The sequence below is a fragment of the Protopterus annectens genome, chromosome 12.part0 (assembly GCF_019279795.1).
Source record: "Protopterus annectens isolate FY-2018-M chromosome 12.part0, PAN1.0, whole genome shotgun sequence".
Classification (NCBI taxonomy): domain Eukaryota; kingdom Metazoa; phylum Chordata; order Ceratodontiformes; family Protopteridae; genus Protopterus; species Protopterus annectens.
In genome coordinates this window covers 602,975,348-602,999,450 of record NC_056746.1, presented here as the reverse complement: position 1 = coordinate 602,999,450, position 24,103 = coordinate 602,975,348, and the positions used below count along the sequence as shown (strand labels likewise).

The following is a 24,103-nucleotide window of genomic DNA, read 5'->3' as shown; positions in this document are numbered from 1 at the left end:
AAAAAAAAATCAAAATTTTACATTAGTGAATATTCACATCATGGTAAGTTTTCACTGCAAATGGAGGCAGTTGGTCAGCATGGTGAACTTTGCTCTTTTCTCCACTGTACTGTGATCTCAGAGTTGGTATATTTAGTTTTGGGGTGTAGGGGGGGTTTATTTGCTTCAGTTTTTTTTTATGTACTATTGACCAAGTGTTTTCTTACAGCATGAAAATGCACAAGGATGTGAACTTTCATTAATGTAAAGTTTTCTTGCTTTCGTCTTGATGTTTTGCAAGTCAACGTTATGGCAATTCGCTGTTTTAAAGTTGATCCGTATATATATATATATATATATATATATATATATATATATATATATATGTATATATATATATATATATATATATATATATATATATATATATATATATATATATATTAGCAACCATGAAATGGCTGACATGCTGACGTCATTTACACTGATAAGCAAATTTCGAAGCACAGCTGTGCATGCTCTGAGGCTAATTCCTGGTACCCTGTGGGGGTCCACCCCCTGCTATTTATGCATTCCAACTCCAACAGCACACAATTCTTTGGGAAAGGGAATATTCCCCATCTCCAGGAATTGTCTGTTCTCTCACAGCTGTTAATCATTTGTATAGTCAACCAAAGTGTCATGACAGTACAGGGGTTGATACCTCTCAACTGAACAGATTTTTGCAGAATGTCCAGATTGTTGCCTCATATTTTTAGACTGTTTTTCATAAAATTGTGATTTTCTGGAAAATTAGTGGCAAATCATTAAAGATCAAAGTTAAAAAATAATGACAGACATTTGAGTTTCAGACTTCATACCATACAGAAAATGCATGCTAATGTAAAAACCTGTTATTCTGTCAACTTTCTAACTTTGTAAGAGCAATGTTTAAAAATTGCCCCTGATTTTGGGCCTTTGTCCAACTTTTATTTATGCTTTGTCCAGATTTCTTGCTGTAAGAGGATGAGAGGTATGAGGTTTATTTTACCTAATCATAAGATTGAAAGTCAAAAGATGGAAAACCAACATATCTAAAACCTGAAATATTGAAAATATTTTTAATGCAGGGCAAACCTCCTGTTAATTATATATATACAAACTCAGATCTCACAACAGTGGAGAAGGGGCAAATTCCCATTTTTGATAGTTTAGTTTTCAGTATTTTGATCTTTCGATCTTATGACATAGACTTGCACACACACACACACACACACACACACACACACACACACACACACACACACACACACACACACACACACACACACACACACACACACACACACACACACATAATTACAGGACAACCCACATATTCATTATATTTTCTCTGAGTGAGTATTAAGTACATGGAGACTGAAAGAAGGTTCTTAACACTGATTAGGCAGTGTCATGAAGGTAAGAAGAGATGGCATCCTTTAGTAAATGCTCTTTCAGTTTAGCTTTGAAACCATGGAACATAATTTGTCTTTTAAGTTCCTTGGAAGATTATTTTATGTGGCTGGTCCTAGTTTTGTGAATGCAGCTTCAAGTCATGGCTTTTAGAAAATATGGACTTGTCAAAGCAACAATACTCATCATGATGGTCTTTTAGTAAGTGTGGGCAGCTTTTCTTTTATCGTTTTGAATATGTGTATTTAGTAAAGGTAAGTCAAGCTCTACTGTGTACTGGTAACTACTGAATGCCATTTACTAGATCACAATGATGGATATGAATGTCTGCCAGTAGCATAAACAACGTTTCATTTTCAACTAATTGTTGCTTTTGTGTGTTTCAGCTGGACTGAGAGGGTTATGAGGGGAACAGCATGCTCAGTGTTGGGGATAAGGATGTTCCTAGGTAGGGAACAACATGTGCCTGGAGACAGGGCATGAGGTATCTTGTGGCACAGTTTCAGCTTGTTAAGCAATTTGCTAACTTCCTTGACCATATCTGATATGATTATTAAGAAAGGTTCTAGTGTAATACTAAGATATTTTTCTTGTGCTGTAGTATGGGATTGCATTGTATTGGTTATCTTTGCTATGACTGCGACTGGTGAGCTAGTTGTTTGAAATGACAAACAGCATTTCCACTGGATTAGTTTTCTTGATCCAGGACTGCACTAATATTAACATTTCTAATAGGCCTCCTTTGTGGAAGCAAGAGGCAAACATAAACACTTGCTAGTTACTGAGGCTGTTTGTTGTATGAACTAAGAGTTTGTTAGTTGTCACTAGGGTATAGCAAAATGTCAGCATTTATCCACTCAGATACATATATATATATATATATATATATATATATATATATATATATATATATATATGAATATGGGTCTATTGAAATAGATTGAATGTCCCAAATGCTGATGTGCACAATGCCGACATATAACCATCAATACTGGGGGAAGTACTTTCAACTGTCCAGATATTTGCATAATGTCCAGATTTTTGCCTCATATTTTTGTCTTTTCCTGATAACATTTGTGGTTTTCTGGAAAGTAATTGAGTCCTGAAGTCACTAAACAATGACAGATATTTGAGTTTCAGACCTCATAGCCTTTAGAAAATGCATGACAGTGCATATTCCAGAAACTTTCTAAGTTTGTAAGAGCAATATTTAAAATTTGTCTATATTTTTTGTTGTGCCCTTGTCCCCCATAATTTTTGCCTTTTTCCAGATTTCTTGTACTAACAGGTTGAGAGATATGATGGGGGAACTGTCCTTTTCCCCAAGACGCCACAATTCTGTTTCTTGGTTAATTAAGGAATGAGGGGATGGTACAAAATATCATAGCCCCTGCTTTGGGGAGAATGCATTTTTCTACGTTTTCACAAAATCAGAATTTTTATGATATTAGTTTATGGGACCAAGACTGGATGAGTACAGCTTTGGAAAACCACTCAGGACTCCAGAAAAATGTATTCCTTTCATTTAAAAATGAAAATCCTTTCAGCTTAAATTTGTCTCATAATTTTTGCCATTCATAGATTCATAGGTTCATAGGTGTGTACTAGGCTAATGGCCCTGGAGCCTTTACAAACCTAGCCCATAGGATTACCCTGGCATCGTGCCACCCGACCTTAGTGCCCAGTGCCTCTGTTGAGTAGAGCCACTGGAGTGATCCCTGGGATGAATTTTCTATTTCCCATCCACTCATCAAGATTTCTGTTGAAGAGGGCCAGTGAGGTGCTCTGTTTGACATGTATGGGAAGTCTGTTCCATAGCATGGGCAGTCTCTGGGTTATGAACCTGTCCCTCCAGCATGTTCTGTTGATTGTGGTAATGAGGTTGAGGTCTCTGGAGCATGTGGTGTGGAGGGATTGAGATTTCTTTAGATGTAACATTTCTAACAGAGCTGGGTTAGACATGCCTTTGTAAGTCAAGCAGAGATTGCCTCTAACTAGGCGATAAGAGACAAAGTATAGTTGGAGTTTTTTGAGTCTGTCCATATAGGACAAGTGTTTAAGGCCTATGATCCTCTTTGTGAGGTATTTTTGTGGCCTTTCCAGTTGTTGTAAGTGTCTAGTGAGGTACATGCCAAATGGGGCATTGTAATCAATGACTGGACTAATGAGGGAAGAGTAGAGGGAGACAATGACATCTTTCTTCCTGAATGCAAGACCCTTAGTAATGAGATGTGCCACATAGAAGGACTTTCTGACCACAGTGGTAATGTTTATATGTTCATATTTTGGTCTTTCCCTCATAACATTTGCAGTTCTCTGGCTAATATTGAAGATTTGAGCCACTAAATAGTGGCAGACAATATTGAGTTGCAGATGTCATAACCTTCTGAAAATGCATGCTAAATATAAACCCTGTTATTCTATAAATCTTCTAAGCATACCTTTCAACTGCTCAGATTTTCACAGAATGCCCATATTTGCCAAGGTGTGTTTTGACTTTTGAGCTTCTCATATGAATCGCTGATGTTTAACCGGATGAGGACTCAGTTCGCTGCATTTAACTGGTTATGCTATAGAGCTGGCAGTCTATTTGTTTCTAAAAGAATATTTGCTTTAAGTGGTTTCTAAAAGAATAAAGAGTAAAGTGGAAATATTGGATGAGGTGAAGAGCAACCATTGCTGCTGCCAAGGAACCATTAGCCTTGCAGGTGGTACTAGCTGGTGTGTGTGTTCGGATGATTTAGCTTCTGCCGAGGAACCATTAGCCGTGCATAGCTTACTAGTTAATGTGATGTCTGAATTTTAGTCTTCTGTTGACCACGGTGGAAGCACTTTTAGCTTGAAATGCCTTGGAAGTGGCCGGGCTGTATCTTTAAGGCGTTTGGATTCTCGGGGTGTGCTTGACTCGTTGTGGCCAAGGGCTTCTTTTTTGGCTCTTGGTGTGTGCTTTGGTACCCGGAATACATCCTTGCAACTGGATGAGGAGTTGAGGCTATAGAAACTAGTGACTATAGAGCTTATTATAGTCAAACTTGGATCCACTGTCCTTTTTGGGAATTCATACTTCTGCATACTGCTGTCAGTCTGTGTGATGACTATTTTTTTTTATTTTTTTTACATGACTGTTTACAACGGATGGGCCCTCTAAGCCGTTAGAATGACTATAACAGTGTGCAGTCCAGTGCTGTACAAGGTGTATATTCTAAATGTAATTTATAGGGGTGATAACCTCAGTTGCATCCTGTCAGCATTTTTTTCTCTTATTGCCTGCATCCTCAGATGGTGCCCTTGCCATTTTTGGAGTCAGAGGCATCTGTTCTGCTGTTTAAGACTCTCAGATTTGGAGGGGGCGTACTCGCATGTTATCACAAACTGTAAGAAAAAGTAGCCGTCTACACATTGCTATATCCAATTTAGCAGATTATCTGCGTTCTGTTAATCTGTCTGCATTTACTTATATGTCGCAGTTTGTTTTTCGGTGGTCAGATGATTGCAGTCTGCTAATTAGGGAGACCGTGCTTTGTATTATGATTAAGACAAACTTCGCTTGTAGTCTTACTACTGAGACCTTTTGTGGTTGCTAAATTTTCAAGTATATTTTGTTTATAAAGGATATATATTTTGTGGTATATTTTAATATCTATTTTTTTCAAGAGATTACCTGTCACATTTCAAACTGCTTTACATACCGCATTGTTGTAACCATTGCCTACACCTAACACTAAAGATGTTGCCACTTCTTTTCCTCTCTCCTCTGCTATTTACACTGACATACGTCACATCTTATCACATCCCCCTGCAATTCTCCCCTTACCCTCCACTCACAACTTACATCACTCCCAAAATTTATCCAGGTCCTGCCACACGCCTTTATGCCCACACTCACTGCACTCTACCACATTATTTTTTATTTTTTCTTTAAAACTAAATTACTCCCCTCATCAAAACAAATCCCAAACTTAAAATCCAAATTTCTGTATCCTCTCCCTCAACCTAACTCTTTACTCTCTATACTGACAACACTCCTCCTTTCAGGCGATATACACCTCAACCCTGGTCCTAATAACCAACTCTTATCTTCCAGCTCCTCCACTCCATCTACTATCACTACTACTTCTTCCCCCCACACCTCTAGCAATCCCACTCTCACTAGTACCCTCCCCATCCACTCTCACTTCTTTACACAGAACCAAAAGACTAAAATTCTTCTCCCTTAACATCCAGAGCATCTTCAACAAAGTGCCTGAACTCCACGCACTCATACAACAATATACCCTCCACATCTTAACTCTCTCTGAAACTTGGCTAAAACCCCACATCCTCAACTCAGAGATCTGCCCCTCTGGTTTCAATATCTACAGACTGGATAGACCTAGAAAAAAGGGAGGTGGTGTCTCCATTCTCTTTTGTGACTCTCTCAATATCTTACCACTTACAATTACCACTCCCACCTTCCACCCTGCAGAGCTACTCATAGTAATCTGTCATCTCAACAACTACCAAAAAATGGCCATAGCCTAAATCTATATTCCACCAGGGAATAATATCACCATCCTTGAAGACATCTTATCTTGGTGTATTCTTCACATCCCCTTTGAAACTATCATACTTGGGGATGTAAATATAGACAGGAACTCAGTTAACTCTACTACACCTTCTCATAGTCTTAACCTACATGGTTTTACTCAGCTTGTCTCCTCCCCTACCCACCTTGGCAAAAACCACTCCAATTCTATCCTAAACTGGATTCTCGTAAATTCTCCTATTTTGTACCACCAGCCAGGTACACTATCTGACCCCATCAGTGACCACCTACCTATCCACATTACTAGGTACTCACCCAACCTCACTAGTAGTCACCTCTTAAAATACATCCGCAACTAAAGAAAATTCAATACCACTTCCTTCAACAAAATTTTCTCAAATATTAACTGGTCCCGCCTACACTCTCTACCTTTAAATGATGCAGTTAGCTACTTCAACATTCCTAAACATACTTAACTCTCTTGCCCCCATCAGGAAAATAAAAGTCAGAGCTAAACATGCCTCCTGGCTATCCAAAGAAACCTTCCACCTTATGCATAAAAGAGATGCCACTTGGAAACAATATCAGAAAAGCAAATCTCCTGCCCTCCTACAATCTTATAGGGAACTTAGAAACCTTACAAAAAAAAAGAGTCAACCAGGACAAAAGAAAGTTTTACCTGTCTGACCAGTCTCTGCAAACTACTAACCCCCAGAAGTTCTGGTCAACCATAAAAACTCTTCTTAACCCTGGCTCACGCACAACCCCCAACCCTTTTCCCAATCAATCTCCCTCAGATACCGTCATCCATTTAAATCACTACTTCATTGATACCACTTCTAAACTAGTGCCTAACACCTCTAATAACCCCAACTACACCTCTAATTCCACTTCCAGTTCTGTCACTTCAATTACCAGACCCACACCTTTTTCACATTCCCAATCTGACTCCACTAACCTCTGAGACCCCTTCATGCTCAAACCTGTCTCTGATAGTTATATTAAAACTCTTCTCAGTAAACTCAAACCTTGTTCTCCCGCCCCTGATAACCTACCTCCCCAATTCCTTAAACTTGCTGCTAACTCTATTGCCCTTCCTATCACCATTCTAATCAACCGCTCAGTCCAAGAATCCACTGCCCCCTCTGTTTGGAAGGAATACTTCACTATCCCACTACATAAAGGAGGTAACTCCACAGAACCATCTAACTTCCGTCCCACTGCTATTCTTTTTCCCCTCTTCAAAATTCTTGAAAAGTGTATCCATTCTCAACTGCTTTCCCACCTTACTCAAAAACAATCTTTTAACCAACACCCAGCATGGTTTCAGGCCCAAACACAGTACTAACACTGCACTCTTATCCTTCTCTCATACTGTAGCTGAGGCCAGAGACAATAATAAACTTGTGTCCTGCCTCTTCCTAGATCTCTCAAAGGCTTTCAGTACTGTCTCTCACATCCTTCTACTTCATAAACTTTCTCAGCTGAACCTTTCCATCCCCACTCTAAATTGGTTCTCAAGTTACCTGTCCAGTCGCCTACAAGCAGTTAAATGGCAAAATTCCTTCTCACCCTTTCTGCCAGTTCAGACCGGTGTTCCTCAAGGTTCAATTCTTGGTCCCCTCTGTTTAAACCTCTTCACCAATGACCTACACACTCCTAGCAGCCTCTCCTCTATCATACAGTGTGCAGATGATTCACCTCTGATCTCCAATGACCTACACACTTCCAGCAGCCTCTCCTCTATCATACAGTGTGCATATGATTCAATTCTGATCTCCATTTCTGACTCTATCAATAACCTCCACCATATCACCCAATCTTCATTTCACTCTATTGAGAAGTGGCTCTCCAATAATCAACTTATCCTGAACCCCTCTAAAACTAAGCTCTTACTATTCTTACCTAAAACTCTAACCCACCACAAATCCACCTTTCTCATATCCTCTCTAAATGGCACCATCGTAACACCAGGCTTACACACTAAACTCCTAGATGTCATCATAGATAACTAGCTCAAACTAGACCTCCACATACTTCATTCTATAAAGAAAACACACCAAAAACTGGGCATGCTATACAGAAACAGCAAATTCCTGACCCCCAACTCAAAACTACTGCTATCCCAATCCTGTCTCCTCCCTGCCCTCCTCTATGCCTCCCCTCTATTTTCCAATCTACAAAATAACCTGATGGCAAAACTAGACCAAACCTATAACAAAATTGCTGGATTTGTCACCAGCAGCCCCTATAAATCCCATCGCTGCTCCGCTCTCATAAAACTACATTGGCTTGAATTCCCACACCATCTGACCAAATGTTAGCTGATCCAAGCTTTCAGAATTCTTAATTCAAACTCTGACTGTCCATCTCTGTCCAACCTGATCTCTTGGTATACCCCTCCCCGATCCCTGCGCAGCTCTGATAAACTCTTACTACAAGTCTATAAACCCAACAAGAACATAGGTAAAATACTCTATATAAACACACTGTCTCCCTTACCTGGAACAATCTTCCACTCCATATTAGAAGTCATACCTCCCTTCCTAACATCAAACATGACCTGATAGTGTACCGCCATAACAACCCTTTATGTACCTGTTATCATCCTACTTAACCCCTCCCTCTCCACATACCCACTTCACCACTATGTCTGATCTATAAGACTTTTTTCCTCTTTCTATAACTTACTTTATCCAACTGCCCTTCTTTTTGTACCCTCCCTCTAGTTCACTACATCCCTCCTCTACTACTATTTTCTTTTGCACCATTCCCTCTTCTGATCTACGGTCCCTTGTGCAGTGGGTCTATATCAGAACATTTAAGTATTAAAACTTTGAATGTTCTGATGTCGAAACACTATCCAGTGAATGCTAAGAATAGTGAAGTTGCAGAAAAGCAAATTCTTTTCTCGGGAAAGAATTCAGTTGGCCGTTTCTGTGGCTTCGTTATTCTTAGCACTGTGGTGGAAAGTTACAGGTTGGATTCAGGTAAGTGTGTGATTGTTTGTACATTAGGGTTAGGGGTGGGTTAAGTGAGTTAGGGCGCGGGTTAGGCGTCTGTGCGATAGTGACAGACTTTGGGGTTAGGGGAGGTTTAAGTGAGTTAGGGTTAGGGCGCGGGTTAGGTGGAGTGTGCGATAGTGATGGACCTTAGGGTTAGAGTTTGGGTTAAGGTAAGTAGGTAGATAGTAGTGTATGTTTAGTTTAGTGTAGCGTTAGATGTAGGAATTTAAGTGTATGTGTGTGGCTGCTGTTTGTTTGATGTGCTTGTGTTGTATGTATGTGTTTTGGAGCAGCAAATTTTTCCATGGGAAAAAATTTGCTGTTCTGAATGTTTGATATTTTCATGTTTAGATGTTTTGGGGCCGATGAAATAGCATTCACTATTTTCATGTTTCGATAATGTGATATAAACGCTGAACAGTCTCCCCTCTCTACTTTTTACTCTCACTCTACTTTCCCTCAATTCTGAAGCCCCTTCACTTACACATTTCTTCTTCTAGCCACTAATCTAATTATACCTTGTTTCTTTTCATTATATTACCTACAACCTTAACTTCCTTCCTGCTTACCTGCTGGATTTATTATTGTTGTTTCTCCTGTTACAACCTATTACTACACTTTTTGTATATATAGCTATGTACTATTCCATTGAGTACATTATGTTTTTCTTATCCATTGTATCCATAAGATTGTTTTGCTCTTTAATATTGTTTATTTGTCTCTATTCGTATGTATTTGTATGTCTGTTTGGGGCTTTTCCCCTCAGGTCTCCACTAAAAAAGGGTAAATTCTTACCCAGCTGGACCAACCCGGTTAACAAATGTGAAAATAAATAAATAAAAATAATGTGGTGGTCAAAAGAGAGGCTGCTGTCAACCTGTGTTCCCAGATCTCTTATAACATCTTCTGTGTTCAGTGGACTACCATCAATGCGGTAATTCATGGGAACTGGGTTTCTCCCAAAGGGGATGATGATACATTTTTTGGCACTGAGCTTAAAGCCATGGTTTTGATACCAGTCTTTGGTCTCAGTGAGGCCTTTCAGTAGGATGTCAACATCACTTGGGGAGTTAATAATGGCTCCCAACTTGAAATCATCTGCGAACTTTGTCAGCCAGAGTCCCTTCATGTTGGCCTGGACTTCTGAGAAGTACATACCAAATAGGAGAGGACCCAGGGGTTCTATCTGTGAGCCAGTTTGCAACCCACCTAGTGATATAGGGGTTGATGCCTAGCTTAGTGAGTTTTTCTATGATTTCTGAATGGGGAATGGTATGAACCACCTTGCCTTCATCCACAGCTCTGGTGACTGACTCAAACAAAGTCGAACAAGTTGAGCAGTCATGATCTACCCTTCACAAAACCAAACTGTGTGGGATCCAGAGCCTGGAGATTTCCTATATCCTTGTTTATTAGGTCCATGATGATGCGTTCCATAGCTTTGCATATCAGACTTGTCAGGCTAATGGAGTGATAGTTCCCAGGGTATGTAGTTGCTCCTGCTTTGTGGAGAGGGATGACTGTAGCAGTGCGACATTCAGTAGGGACAAAGACTGAGGTGAGGCTGTGATTGAACAGGGCACACAGGTGAGATGCTAGTTCACTCTGTAGTTCATGTAGAACACAGCCAGGGATATTGTCAGGTCCCATAGAAGCTGTATTTTTGGCCTCGGACAATTCTGTTTTAACCTGTACAGCAGTAATACTGGGTGCCTAGCAATCTACTGGTATTATGATTGGTCTTGGGGGGGGGAGTGTAAAGTTGGCACTAAATCTGTCGTCCTGTATATTGGCAATATCTGTTGGTTCAGTATAGGAGGTACCATTATGCAGTAGCTCAGAGCAAATCTGTGTATTGTCGTGGAGATTCTTTACATAACTATAGAAGGCCTTGTGGTTGTCTTTACTATCTGCTGCAATTCTGTTTTCATAGCTAGATTTAGAGGATTTGATGAGGGATCTCAACTTTTTGTTGAGGCGGATAATGGAGTTTCTCCAGTCTTGGGACTTCACCTTATTCCGCATCAGTTTCTTCCTTCTGTTGTAGAGTTTGTTTATTACAGGGGACCACCAGATTGGCTTCCTTTTTTTGGAGGAGAGCATTTTGGTTCGATTGGCTATGGCAAGATCCATGCATTTCTGTACGTGTTTGTACGGTACATTGGTGTGTTATTCGGCAGTCATACAACTATTCTCTATTTGCATGGGTGCTGTGAAATTAGCCACTTCTGTTTTTAGGACCCCAAAGTTAGCTTAGGAGAAGTTTTTCATGGTGGTTACCTTTGCGGGGGTGGGGTGGGTGTGGGAGGGATGTGGATTTCGAAAGTGATTAGTTTGTGGTTGGATCTAACCAAGGAGAAGTTGACTATTGGTGTAGAGCAATGGTCACCCATGTTAGTAATGACCAGTTCAAGGATGTTGCTACCTCTAGTGGGGGTAAGAATGAGCTGGTCCAGGGCATTGGAATTAATGAATTCTAGGAAATGTTAGGCAAGTGTATTGGTACATGAGTAGTTTTCTAGTGAATGGAGGGGTAGTTGAAGTCACCCAGTATGAGAGTGTTAGTTTGGACCCTAATATTCTCCAGGGTGCTTAGGAACGTGGAGTGTGAGTCTTGGGACATGGTTGGGGACCTATAATAGGCTATGACCTGAATCACTGTTTTACCCAATGTTAGCTGCACCTGAAGTATCTCTGATGCATTATGTTGGGCTACCAGTCTGGTGGTGTATGCATCCTTTATGAATATGGAAACACCACCGCCTTTGGAGCTTCGGTCCACGTTCTGGGGCTGAAAGGTGTGGAATGAGTTATAGCCTGGTAGTGCAGGGGTGCTTTCTGCTGCCTTGAACCAGGTCTCTGTTACAGCACAAATGTCGATGTTCTTCATTTTAAGGAGTGCTTTGAGTGAGTGCATTTTAAGATTTAGACTTCTAGCATTGAGCAGCATGACCCTCGGATTACATTTGTTTGTAGCTGTTATGGTGGTTATTTGGTCTTTGGAACACTGCCTAAAAAAGGCACTGTAGGGATGGAAAGAGCCTTGGCCAGTATCCGGAAGACCAGGTGTGACAGATGCAGGCCATCTCTGTCAAAGCATCGAGGTCTGTCAATCATGTCATCCCAGGCAGACATAATTGGAAAAGGTTCCATATCAAATTATTTTTTGTACAAAAATGTGTGCGTCTCATACTGTTATATTTAATTAGTGCAAAAGTTTATGTCAGAAATCTTCCTTAGTATGTAAGACCTAGCATTAAACAATGTTAGTCTTTTCACCATAAAATAATCTGCTGTTGTCATTGTTTATGTTATAGTATGGAATCTCACTGTGAAAGTGTTCCAGTACTAAGGAACAGACCAGGAGGCTTAGAGTCAGGTACTGCACTTCAGAAAACGAATCTCAATGTAATGCACTTTATATGTGTAGTAATTTCTAAAGGAGATGTGAAGACACATTGTAACTACTTTGATGCATTAAGCTACTTAAAAAACATATCTTTTATTGCTTTTTGTATCACCAGCCTTATTCCTGTGAGCAGTACCTATTCGTTCCCTGATGGGGACAAACGTGAGTACACTGGAAAGAGACACTATCCAGGCAAGCATGGAGATTGCTTTACCCCTATGCCATCTGCTGACTATACACCTTCAATTAGCTAATTTTCCATTGTGTGGCTCTGAAGCCCCACACCACAGGCTGTCTGAAGTAGCCGAATGAGGGCCTACAAAAGAGATCTTATGTAAGCACTGAACGTCCCCTGCAGCCTCAAACCTCACCAGACATCTTGCAACTTCTCCCACTATTGCCATCAATTCCCCTGATTTTTATATGAGTCTGCAAGGAGCCCCTCATTAACACAAACAAAATTATGTTTCCTGTCTAACCCTAACCTTCATCAGATGGCTGATGTGGGCTCCTGCATCACTTGGGGGTGTGTTGTGCTTTCCCCATGTACATTTATGCTCGAAGTATATGCTGCAAGATGCTATCATCACAAGCTTGGCAGCACCAAGGCCAGTTCATATTCCTATATAAACTGTGTTTTGTTACTGACATTTTACTCCTTGAAGGCTTACAGTGGCCGAGGCACTAGAGTGTTAAGAGAATAAACGTGGCTTTTTTTGGATCCTGGTTTGCTGTTTCTGTGTTGTGTTGCCAGTTCATATTCCTGGCTGCTTTCAGTGCTGGCATAGTAGTGCTCAGTCAACAAAAGCTACTTCTCCCTTTCCCAACATCAATGAGCCAGCATTGGCCTCTCATTCCTCTCCTCTCCTGCCTGTCTCTTCTGGCAAGTGGGCTAAGTGGGTTGTAGTCAGGGCCTCTGTGTCATACAGCTGTGGAAAATACATAGTTTTAGTCAGGCATCAGAGTCTTACAGTACTGTAGTCCAATTCTTTTAGAGTCTACAGAGCAGATAAAAAAGAAACGAAAGCTATAGCTTTCAAGAACACACAGTTGATGGGCACACAATATTTACTTATTTATTTATTTTCTGTTTGTTGCGTGGGTGGGTTGGCTGGTCTATTGCACCTTTTTCACTGGGTGAATTGTGAACAGTTTATTCTCCAGATGAACGGGTTCTAGTTTAGGCTGGACACAACTAAACATAAACTTAAACACATAAACTTAAAAACATAAACTTGAATCTTTGAGAATCAACCGCTTTTTCTCAGTTGCATGAACATATTTAACTCAAATTAATCATATAACAAGAAAGTGATGCAATAAAGCTCCATATTAATTTTCAGGACCATCACTAGCTGTTTTTATTGGAGTAATACAAAAAAAAAAAAACACTTCCAAATGTAACCAAAAATATTATGAAGTTTTTTTAACAGCACTCTACTGCATGATTCTGCTGGGTGTGAGTGACTTTCAGCCAAACATGGTAAACACTTTTGTTCTTGAGTCAGGGACCTGCAAATATCTCAGGGTGATCATGCATGCTTTTTTGATTTTTGTGTTATAAGTTCATAGGTTCATAAGCTAATGACCACTGATACTGTATAGGTTTACAAGGCCGATAAACTGTATTACTAAAGGGTTGCCCATAATCTTACTGTTTATTAATGAAGTGCTACTGTGTGACATGATAAAAAGACAAATAACACACTGAATAACACTAAGGGTTTTCTATGTATGCCTTGGCTGACTGTTAATGCTAAGTATTCTGACCACTTAAAACATATTTGTATTATTTGTGGCTACCTAACCTGAAGATGGCTAATATTACTGATATGTGATAAATAGCATAATTTTAATATGAAAAAGAATATTGCTTCAGGGTAGGTATGTGGTAAATAAGGTGATTAAAATTATGTGTCTTTTAATATATTTTACATATTAAGTTATAAAATCTGCTTATCAAAGTTATTAATCCAGACTCTGCATTTCCCAGTTATTATATTTCACTTAAACAAGTAGTTGAAGCGAAGCATGCATTTGTTTGGCTTGCATTTCCTGTGGTGCTAATCCTTGGAAACTGTTATACATTATATATATCATCTAACATTTCAGCTTAAACAGTACAAATATAGAATGGCATACAAATCTTATTTCTAATCTTAGTATGCTTTACTCTGTCCTGTCACAAAGAACAAGTGTATGAACACAGCTGTGTGCTTGCACATTCGGCCTTTCTGTCACCTTTGGTACTCTGTTCGCCACTGAATCTGGTTTGTTACTATTCCAGACAGAAATCTATCATTTGTACTACTGGGCTGTCACTATCTGAGATGTGTAAAGTTCAGGTTTGATGATGCTAACGATCATGCACTCATTTCCCGACCTTCCATTACAAATACATCTTTCTGTGCTGTCATGTGATCTGAGCGGCACGGGTAATTATTAACCATATAAATGATAGCCGAACATTTTAACAACCACAGGCAGTTCAAGAATTCTCCTTTGGCTCAGTCACAGTGTCATGACAAAGCTCACTGCAGTGGAGCAAGTTTCATTTCAAGGGCGGGAGACTTAAACCTCGACACGGCTATTAATAGGACGCGCTGGAGGGATAGATTCATCACCCAAAGACTCCCTATGCTGTGGAATAAAATCCCGGTATATGTGAGGCAGAGCACCTCGCTGGCCTTGTTCAAGAGAAATCTTGACCAATGGATGGGAGATCGCAGATATACCCCAGGGATTACCTCAGTGTCACTGCTCAACAGAGGCACAGCAAAATAATGGGTATAGTTCCCCATACTAAAGGGGTGGCGTAAGCCACAAAACTATGGGCTAGGCTTGTAAATGCCCTCGGGCAGATAGCCTAGTATGAACCTATGAACCTATTAAGTGGAAACTGATTTTGGGGCAAACGATAAAGTGTCTTTTCCTGCATAATGGGTGTTGTAGGAGGCTTTCTCCATGAAAATAAATACATAAAAATTTTTCACATTACATTTAGCATTCAAACAACTGTTAGTCATGCAAATGTGTAGGAACCAAAGGTGGCTGTATGGTACAGCAGGTAAATTAACAAATGCTAAGTGACCTACATTATTACGACTGTTTTGAGTCACAGAGTTTAAATTTACAGACTATGACCAAATCACTTAGTCATATAAAGAGCAACTTGTTTATCCAAAAAAGTAAATATTCATGTCTTGGAAGTCTCACTCAGGTAACGTGGGTCAAATAAGTAAAACTGAAACCATGCATTTTCTTACTGCTCATTTATTATTTTACTGTTTATGGCCTTGTTGAAAGATAATTTTTTTCTTGGTGTCAGTAATTCCTTTTTTCACAATCACTTAAACTAATATGTACACACATGCATGTACGCACAAGTGCACATGTCTACACACACACACACACACACACACACACACACACACACACACACACACACACACACACACACACACACACGGTGTATTATATTAAATGAATAATACCTTTTTATGTTAAATGTTTGCTAGCTCACTCCATTAACTTGCATATCACTTGCACAGAATTCTACTCAGTGTGGCATTTTAGAAAATGTACAATTGTATAATTTGAACTTACCATGACAGAAGATGTTTGAATGAGCACTGCTGCAGTGTCCTTAGCTATATAACACCCATGTGTTATATCCTTGGCAGGATATAATCAATATAGCTAAGGCTTCTGCAGCAGTGATCAACATAATGAACATCTAGAAATCTTTGAGACAAAGAACCAATGCTCTTGTAACTTTCTGTATAGGAGTGTCCACAAATTAATGTTTAGTATGAATTGTCTTTAACTGATGCATGTTAGTTCTTGCTTGCTGTTTATTTTCTCAACTCAGTGCTTGTATCCTTGACCCAACCTGCAGTCTGACTGAAATAAGTTCATATTTACTACAGAATGGAACAAATAAGAAGAAATTCTTTGGTACCCACCTGACTCAATATATTTTGCTTTAAGGTTTTTGTGTGCCCACTGAAACACAGCAGTTTGTTGTACTTCGGTCATCTTATCAAAGGCGTTGCTTAATGCCTGGATTCTAAAAGTTAAAAAAAAAAACTTTACTAATAAAACCATAGTTTGAGTTAAAAAAAGTAGATTTATTTCTAAATCAGCCGCGAAAAATTATAATGAAATAGAATATGTAATCAAGGCTCATTTTTATGTTGGTGAAAATGAGAAACATTTACTTTTGTGAAATAATTTTGTGAAATAAGCCATTGTTCCAGTAAGACATTGGGATCACTGATCATCAGATACATCTTGCTTCCTTTAAAATATCACCTAAATGTATAGCAGTGAAAGTAATTTAGGTTTTGTGTACACTAGATCACTTTTAAGACGGGTCTATATCAGAACACCGAAAGTTCACATTTTCGAATGTTCTTACATCGACCCCTAATCAGCGAACGCTGACATCTTACATTCAGAACAGCAAATTTTTTCCTATGGAAAAAAATGTGCTGTTCCAAAACACATACACACAACACAAGCACACCAAACAAACAGCAATCCACACACATACACCCAAAATCTTACAGCTATCTCTACACTAAACTGTACAAACACCACTAACTATCCACTTACCTTAACCCAAACCCTAACCCTAAGGTCTGTCACTATCGCACACTCACCTCACCCGCGCCCTAACCCTAACTCACCTAACCCACCCTAACCCTTGCGTCCACACAATCGCACACATACCTCCCTCACGCCCTAACCCTAACTCACCTAACCTCCGCCCAATCGCACACTTACCTGAACCCGACCCGTAACTTTCCCCACAGCGCTGGAAATAGCGAAATGACAGAAACGGACAACTGAATTCTTTCCCTAGGAAAAAATTCAGTTATCTGTCATTTCTCTATTTTCAGCGTTCGCTGAATAGGGGTTGATGTAAGAATATTCGAAAGTATGAACTTTCGATGTTCTGATATAGACCCTTTAAAACAGATCCACTGTAACTCCAGTCAGTTTATAGTTTTCACATTTGATTTCTGCAGGAGCATTATTATCTTAATCTGTGTGTTGCTTGCCATCCATATTTATCGTGTCACTCAGCAACTAATTAACCATTTGTATTTTCTCATCACATTGTCAAAAAGCAGAAAGTTCATTGTGGCTGCCCTAATTTTTAACTAAAGAAGACATCTCAAAATGAAATATTAATTTGAAAAGCTAAGACAAATTTAGATACATTGCATTTATTTATTCTTTATTTATAAAAGTTTTACATTGCTTATAACTAACCAGTTTGCAGATAAAATCAAACACCAAGTGTTAAAGCCATTAGTAATGTAATTTATAAAAGCACAGTCTGCAGATGTATAGTTTTACTGTAATGCCATTTTAGAAAATTCAGAATTCTAAAATGGAATAAATGTCCCTGGCTGGTTTAAAGGATAGAATCTCAAGGACCTTCTAAAAAAGGACTTTGCCTGACATTCCCAGCTCATGGGAGGTACCCAGTGCCAAAGGACCAGGGCAAGATTAACAAACAATATTCTGTCAGAGGACTTAAGCCAGGCCTTAGAATAGTTAGCAACCCCCCTTCAACATGACAATCTGAACTGACAAATAGGAATATAAGGCCGAAGCAGCTCTTTCTCATAAGCAGGACTCACATCAAGTATGCCATAAAAGTTGAGAGTAAAAATTTGAAATACACAATCTGAAGTTGTTGTCTTCATTTGATCCTCAACCTGTGGGTTACTGGATCTATCTCAGATCTGACACGGTTGCATATCCAGCATCTGATCCAAGCTCAAAGCTCCTCCCCTTACTTATAATGACAGGGGGCATCCTTCCTCCCTTCAGAACTCATTTGCCGCACTTTAGTCCACATTGCGATCCATGCTCTCTGCTAAAACATTGGGTAAGTGAATTTCTTTTATGCCTAGCTTTATATATATTTACGATCATTTGCTTTTTCTGCCTTACCTCACGTTCTCTACATTGGTTACAAAAAAAAAAAAAAAATCCCCTCTTTTCTTTCCTGTCTCTATTGCGTGGGTGTGTTCCCTGTGTGAGTGAGTGTGCTAGGCCATGTATTTGGAATTATATCTGAACGCCCCCAAACCAACCTTCTGAAAGTGCACAGAGTGTGGCCACAACCTCTCTCCAGCTGTGCATTGAATGTCTTGGGGCAGTCCATCTGGACACCTCCTGTTTCATCTATGCTGGGTTTAATCCCCAGGCACCGATGGACAAGAGAAATAAGATAATTTTGAGAGGCCTACTTCCCCCTCCTACCACCACGGCACAGGTCTGTTCTGCCCCGGCTTCTTCTTCAATCTCTGCCCTGGCCTCTGGGACTCAAACTCCTGCCAAGAGGTCTGGGGACGGAGACAAGTCAGACAAGTCAGACAAATCTGCGAAGTCTAAAGACTGGGCCAGGAAGTGATCCCTGGATCACTCTGCTTTGGCAAGCCCACCAATTAAAGTTAGGTCAGCTCTGAGGATGGAGTCTCCCCAGCTCCATTCCCCTAGGCTTCCCCTCACCACCCCTCTAGGCTGGTGTTGGTGGCCTCCTCTTCTCGCTCCACCCACAGCCTTTCCAAAGCAGATATGGATAGCATGATGCGGAAGTTTATCTACACCCAGATACAGATGTGAGTCCTGCCTGCCCCCTCTCCCTCATGAGGAGGGCATGCAATCGGCATTTATTCCTATAGCACCTTCTCTGATCTGACCCCTGGTTCCAGAACCCTTGGATCTGAGGACACTTGGCTTCGAGGGGGTGGCTCCGATGGTACCTTGTACCTCGACGCTGGCTATGATCTTGAGCAGGTTGGCTCCAACTAGCTCGGAACCATCTGGCTCACAGAGCTGTAGCCTCTGCACTGGATCCAAGGAGATGGCATTGGCTCTAAGCCTTTTGGAACAGAGCCTTCCATTTGGTATTGTGGTGCCTGGAGGTTCAGCTCCTGTTCCTTGTCAGGTCAGGGGGTTATGGCTCTGACTATTGTGCCTTCTCAGGAGACCCATTCCCCTTTGGCTTTCGATGTGGTGAAGAGGGTCCACTCAATCCCATCCAGACCCTTGACAATTTTGTCTTTGGAGTCCCTCCTGGCTCCCTCTGTTTCTGGTGCAGACTCAGTCATTCTGCCATCTCAGGGACAGCCTGCTGCCTCTTTGCCCCAGGGCACTCCCTCTTGGGAGCAGCAAGATGTTAGCAAGTCCTCCCCAGAGACCTCCACTGAGGAGAGCCCTCGCAAACGCACATGCAAAAGGAGGCACTTGGACTCTCCCACAGAGTCCCTTATGGAAGACACCAATTTGGAGGAAGGGGAAGGTTTTCCCCAGTCACCCCCCAAGATGTCTCCTTTGGAGACATCATGGAAATCGTATGCTAGTGAGGGGAGTGGTCTGTCCCAAAAACCTAACTTGGATGAATCTGTGTTCCTGGAGGCATTTGGTGCAGGACCCTCTACTTCCTGGGTGTCACCTTCTGTGGTTCCTTTGGTGGATCTTATTACATCTCAGGCATGGAAGGAACTGGACAGGATGGATCCCATTCCCAAACACTCTGACAAGGTTTTGAGTTCCCCTTCAGACAGGCCCCCTTGGACTAAGGGATCCTCGATTGATGCCATAGTGCTGGTGGCTGCCACTAAGAAGGAGCTTGCTCAGGAAAGCTTCACGGTCCACCCTCCCAACTGAGAGTCAAGGATGATGGACTGTTTTGGGAAGTGGGTGTACACTTCGGTGACCTTCTCTATGTGGGCGCTGAATTATATGGCACACATGATTAAGCTGCAGTGAAACCTGGTAAAGGAGGTTTTTGAATCTACCCCAGGGTCCCTGTTTTTGGAGGACAAGAAAGTGTTCTCCTCTCCAATGGCAACCATGACTTCTGTCACTAACACCACTATGTGTCTCCTCATACATGCTACAGAGGGTGCCACTAGAGCTGCCGGTATAGGCTTTGCCATCAGCCGCCATGGATGATTGGTTCCTCTCCACCCTTCCATGCATCAGCTCAATCAAGCGAAGGATTCTCTTCTTCTCTTATCCCACTGGTTGGCATTACCATCAATCTGAGCAAGTCGTTTGTGGCCTCGGTTGGGCACAATTTAAACCAAAGTCTTTCTTACCTCGGACAGGATTCAGTCTCTGAAGCTACAAGTCGTTTGCATTCTCCAAGCTCAGACACCAGTGGCAGAAATGGTTTTAAGGGCATTGGGGTCCATGGCAGCTATGATCACTCTCTTGCCCAAAGCACTCTTTCACATGAGGGATCTTCAATGGAAATTCATGGGCCAATGGTTCATGTTAGATCTCAGTTTGTTTTATCCTGTTCGAGTCTCTCAGATGTGCAGGGACTCCCTTCTGTGGTGGATTCATTCCCCAGATCTGGCACAGGGTCACTTCTTTCTTCCACCCTCCCTGTCAACCACGGTGACTACAGACTCCTCCCTACTAGGGTGGGGGTACTGTTCAGGAAGGACAGCCCAATGCATGTGGTCCCCCTACCAGACCAGATTGCATATCCATGCCCTGGAGATGAGGGTGGTGCTTCTAGCGTTGCAGGCTCTCTATGCCCATCTTCCCCAAGGAATGATTGCTATCCAGACAGACAATATGTCTGTGGTCTGGTACATCAACAAACAGGGGTGAACCAGGTCTTAGCCTCTATGTTGCAAAGCCATGAGAGTGTGGAATTGGGAAATCTCCATTGGACATTTTCTGTTGGCAATGCACAGTGTGGGGAGGTCCAACATTATAGCGGACAGGCTCAGAAGGTCTATACTGATGCCTTACAAGTGGTCTCTGAATCATTCAGTAGTGAAACAGATCTTTCTCAAGTGGGGTCAGCTTTACTGCAATCTCTTCACCTCTCCTTCCAATGTGAAATGCAGTACATTCTTCATTCTGAACCCCCCCACACTGTGTGAAGACCTCAGAGACACTCTGATTCATGCTTGCCCCCCCCCCAGTCTCCTGTATGCTTATCTGCCTCTTCCTTTGATTCCAAAATTAATTCAGAAAGCTTGCAGGCTGGGGAGCTTAATTATCCTCATTGCCCCATTCTGGCCTCATCAGGTCTGATCCCCCCTCACTGTGGTCTCATTTGGTGGCTCCACCATGGACGTTGGATCCACTTCCAGATCTTATTTCTCATCTGTCATGGATTCCCCATCCAGACCAGGCAGTCTGAAGCTCATGGCTTGGCTGCTATAGTTCCCATGATAGTCAGGACTCCCGGATTATCTTCATATGTCAAAAGAATCTTGGTGGAGGGTCATATGTCTTTCACTAGAAAGGTAAACTCAAGCAAATGGGAATGTTTTTCAATCTGGGCCTCACAGCATGCCCTAGATTCCTTCACTGCACTGATCTCGGTGGTTTTGGAATTTTTGGCAGAGACCTTCAGCAGGGGGTCAATTCTTCTACAGTCAGGGTCCAACTGGCAGCAATTTCTAATTTTCATGTTGGCGATAATATGGCTTCCTTAACATCCTCTAAGCGTTGCAAAGCCTTCTTAAAAGGCACCTTTCTTCTTCGGCCCCAGGTGAAGGATCTTAATGTTAGTTTTGCAAGCTTTTGTTTCATCTCCTTTTGAACCTGCAGCCTCCGTAGATCTGCAATTTCTATCCTGGAAGACAGCCTTCTTGGTTGCTATTAGTTCTGCCAAGAGGGTTTCGGAGCTTCAAGCATTGTTGGTCGAGCCCCCTTATGTGATTTTTCATAAAGACAGGGTATCCTTGTGTACTAACCCATCTTTTCTTCCTAAGGTAGTTTTGACATCCAATATTAATCAGGTGATTAATTATCCAGTCTTTTTCCCACAGTTTTAAAACAAGGGAGAACATAAATTGCACTTATTGGATGTGAACAGACGGTTACATTTTTATCAGGACAGGACCAAATCCTTTAGCAAGTGTGACCAGCTTTTCATTTCCTACTCTAAACCTTTTTTGGGGAAACCAGTATCTAAGGTCACCATCACCTGTTGGATTTTCGAGTGTATTATTCTAGTGTACTCTATTATAGGTTCATAGGTTCATAGATTCATACTAGGCTATCTGCCCTGGGGCAATTATAAGCCTAGCCCGATTCTGTATGGCTTACGCCACCCCTTGATTTGAGAATACTGTGCCCTTTTTAAGGTTTAGTTTACTGTGCCTCTGTCTAATAGTGACACGGGAGTAATCCCTGGGACAAAGCTACGATCCCCCATCCATCTATCGAGATTCTTCTTGAAGAGATTCAGTGAGGTGCTCTGCCTCACATGAACTGGAATTCTATTCCAGAGCGAAGGCAGCCTCTGGGTTATGAACCTGTCCCACCAGCAAGTTCTATTTATTTCTGTGCTGAGGTTCAAGTCCCTCGAGCGTGTGGCTCTAAGGGATTTAGATTTACTTAGGTGGAGCATGTCCATTAATTCTGGATTTGACATAGCTTTGTATGTCAGGCATAGATCGCCTCGAAGTAGGCGGTATGCAAATGAGTAGAGATGGAGTTTTTTTAAGCGAGCAGCATATGGCATCTGTTTGAGACCCTTGATCCTCTTGGTGAGATACTTTTGGGGTCTCTCTAATTGCTGCAGGGGTCATCCCCACCAGGTCAGGTGAAGGCACATTTCACCAGGTCTATGGCTACTTAAGCAGCCTTTTGATCCAGAGTTACATTAGATGATATCTGTTCTGTGGCCACTTGTGCTTCATCTCATACTTTCATTTTACATTACAAGTTGGACATCATATCTCAGAATAGGGCATCCTTTGGCTCCACTGTGATCCACAACATCCTTCCATGAGGGTCTTGAAGATCAAATGAAGACATCAACTTCAGATAAAGAAGTTATGTACTCACCATAATGTTCCCTCTGGGTTGTTGTTCTTCATTTGTCTTCAACTGTCCCTCACTCCTTCTCCCTGCCTTGCACAGACATGTGTGTTGGTCTAGTGAGTAGAGGATGTGGTCACCTCCAGGGTGCCTCTTACTCTTTTTTCTTTGCTTAGGCAGACATTTGGTATGGAACAAGTTGTTGGGTCGGGTGTGAATGCTAAGTTGGGCAGCAAACTCGATCTGAAGGGAGGAAGGAGACAGAGGCATTATGAGTAAGGGGAAGAGCTCTGAGCTTGGATCAGATGCTGAATATGTGGGCGAGTCAGATCTGAGACAGATCCAGTAACCCACAGGTTGAAGACAAATGAAGAACAACAACTCAGATGGAATGTTATGGTGAGAACATAAGTTCTTTTTTGGTTACAACTAGTAGTCAGCACAGAATCCCAGTACAGATATGAAGTGACAAGTCCTTCACATACCAGTGAAAAGTCTAGCAGAAGAGTTTTGCACCTGCTGCAGAAAGACCAAATGAGCATTCAAACCTCCAAGACCAAGGATATTACAGTAATTGGTATAGTGGAAAATTAACTTATGCATATATTTTATTTTATTTGTGCAACTATTTGAAACTGCACAGTACCAAAAATAACTGATAGCATTTCTATTTGGCAAAGGGCTTTATTTAAAAATCAATGAGAATTGAGTTCCCTGGCCATGAAATGTATAGATACTGCACGCATCTAAATATTTCTCAATACTTTTCCACTGACCCAAATGTAACAACATCATAAGCTTTCATACAAAGATGGCATAGGGAGATACAAATGTTCATGGTAAAAGTGACGGACATGCTTAACATGCTTTGATTCGCACCAGAATAGCAGAGTCCATGTTGGAATAAAAAGATTCGAGAAGGTGTAGTGA

General features: G+C 41.2%; 1 protein-coding gene across 1 annotated transcript in view; it reads right to left on the bottom strand.

The window, feature by feature from the left end:
* Positions 1-24,103, bottom strand: part of LOC122816739 — a 1,006,513-nt gene that overhangs the window by 313,072 nt on the left and 669,338 nt on the right. Inside the window, exon 33 of the mRNA XM_044089733.1 lies at positions 16,318-16,421. Within this exon, the coding sequence (XP_043945668.1) occupies positions 16,318-16,421 (104 nt within the window). The remainder of the gene's footprint in view (positions 1-16,317; positions 16,422-24,103) is intronic.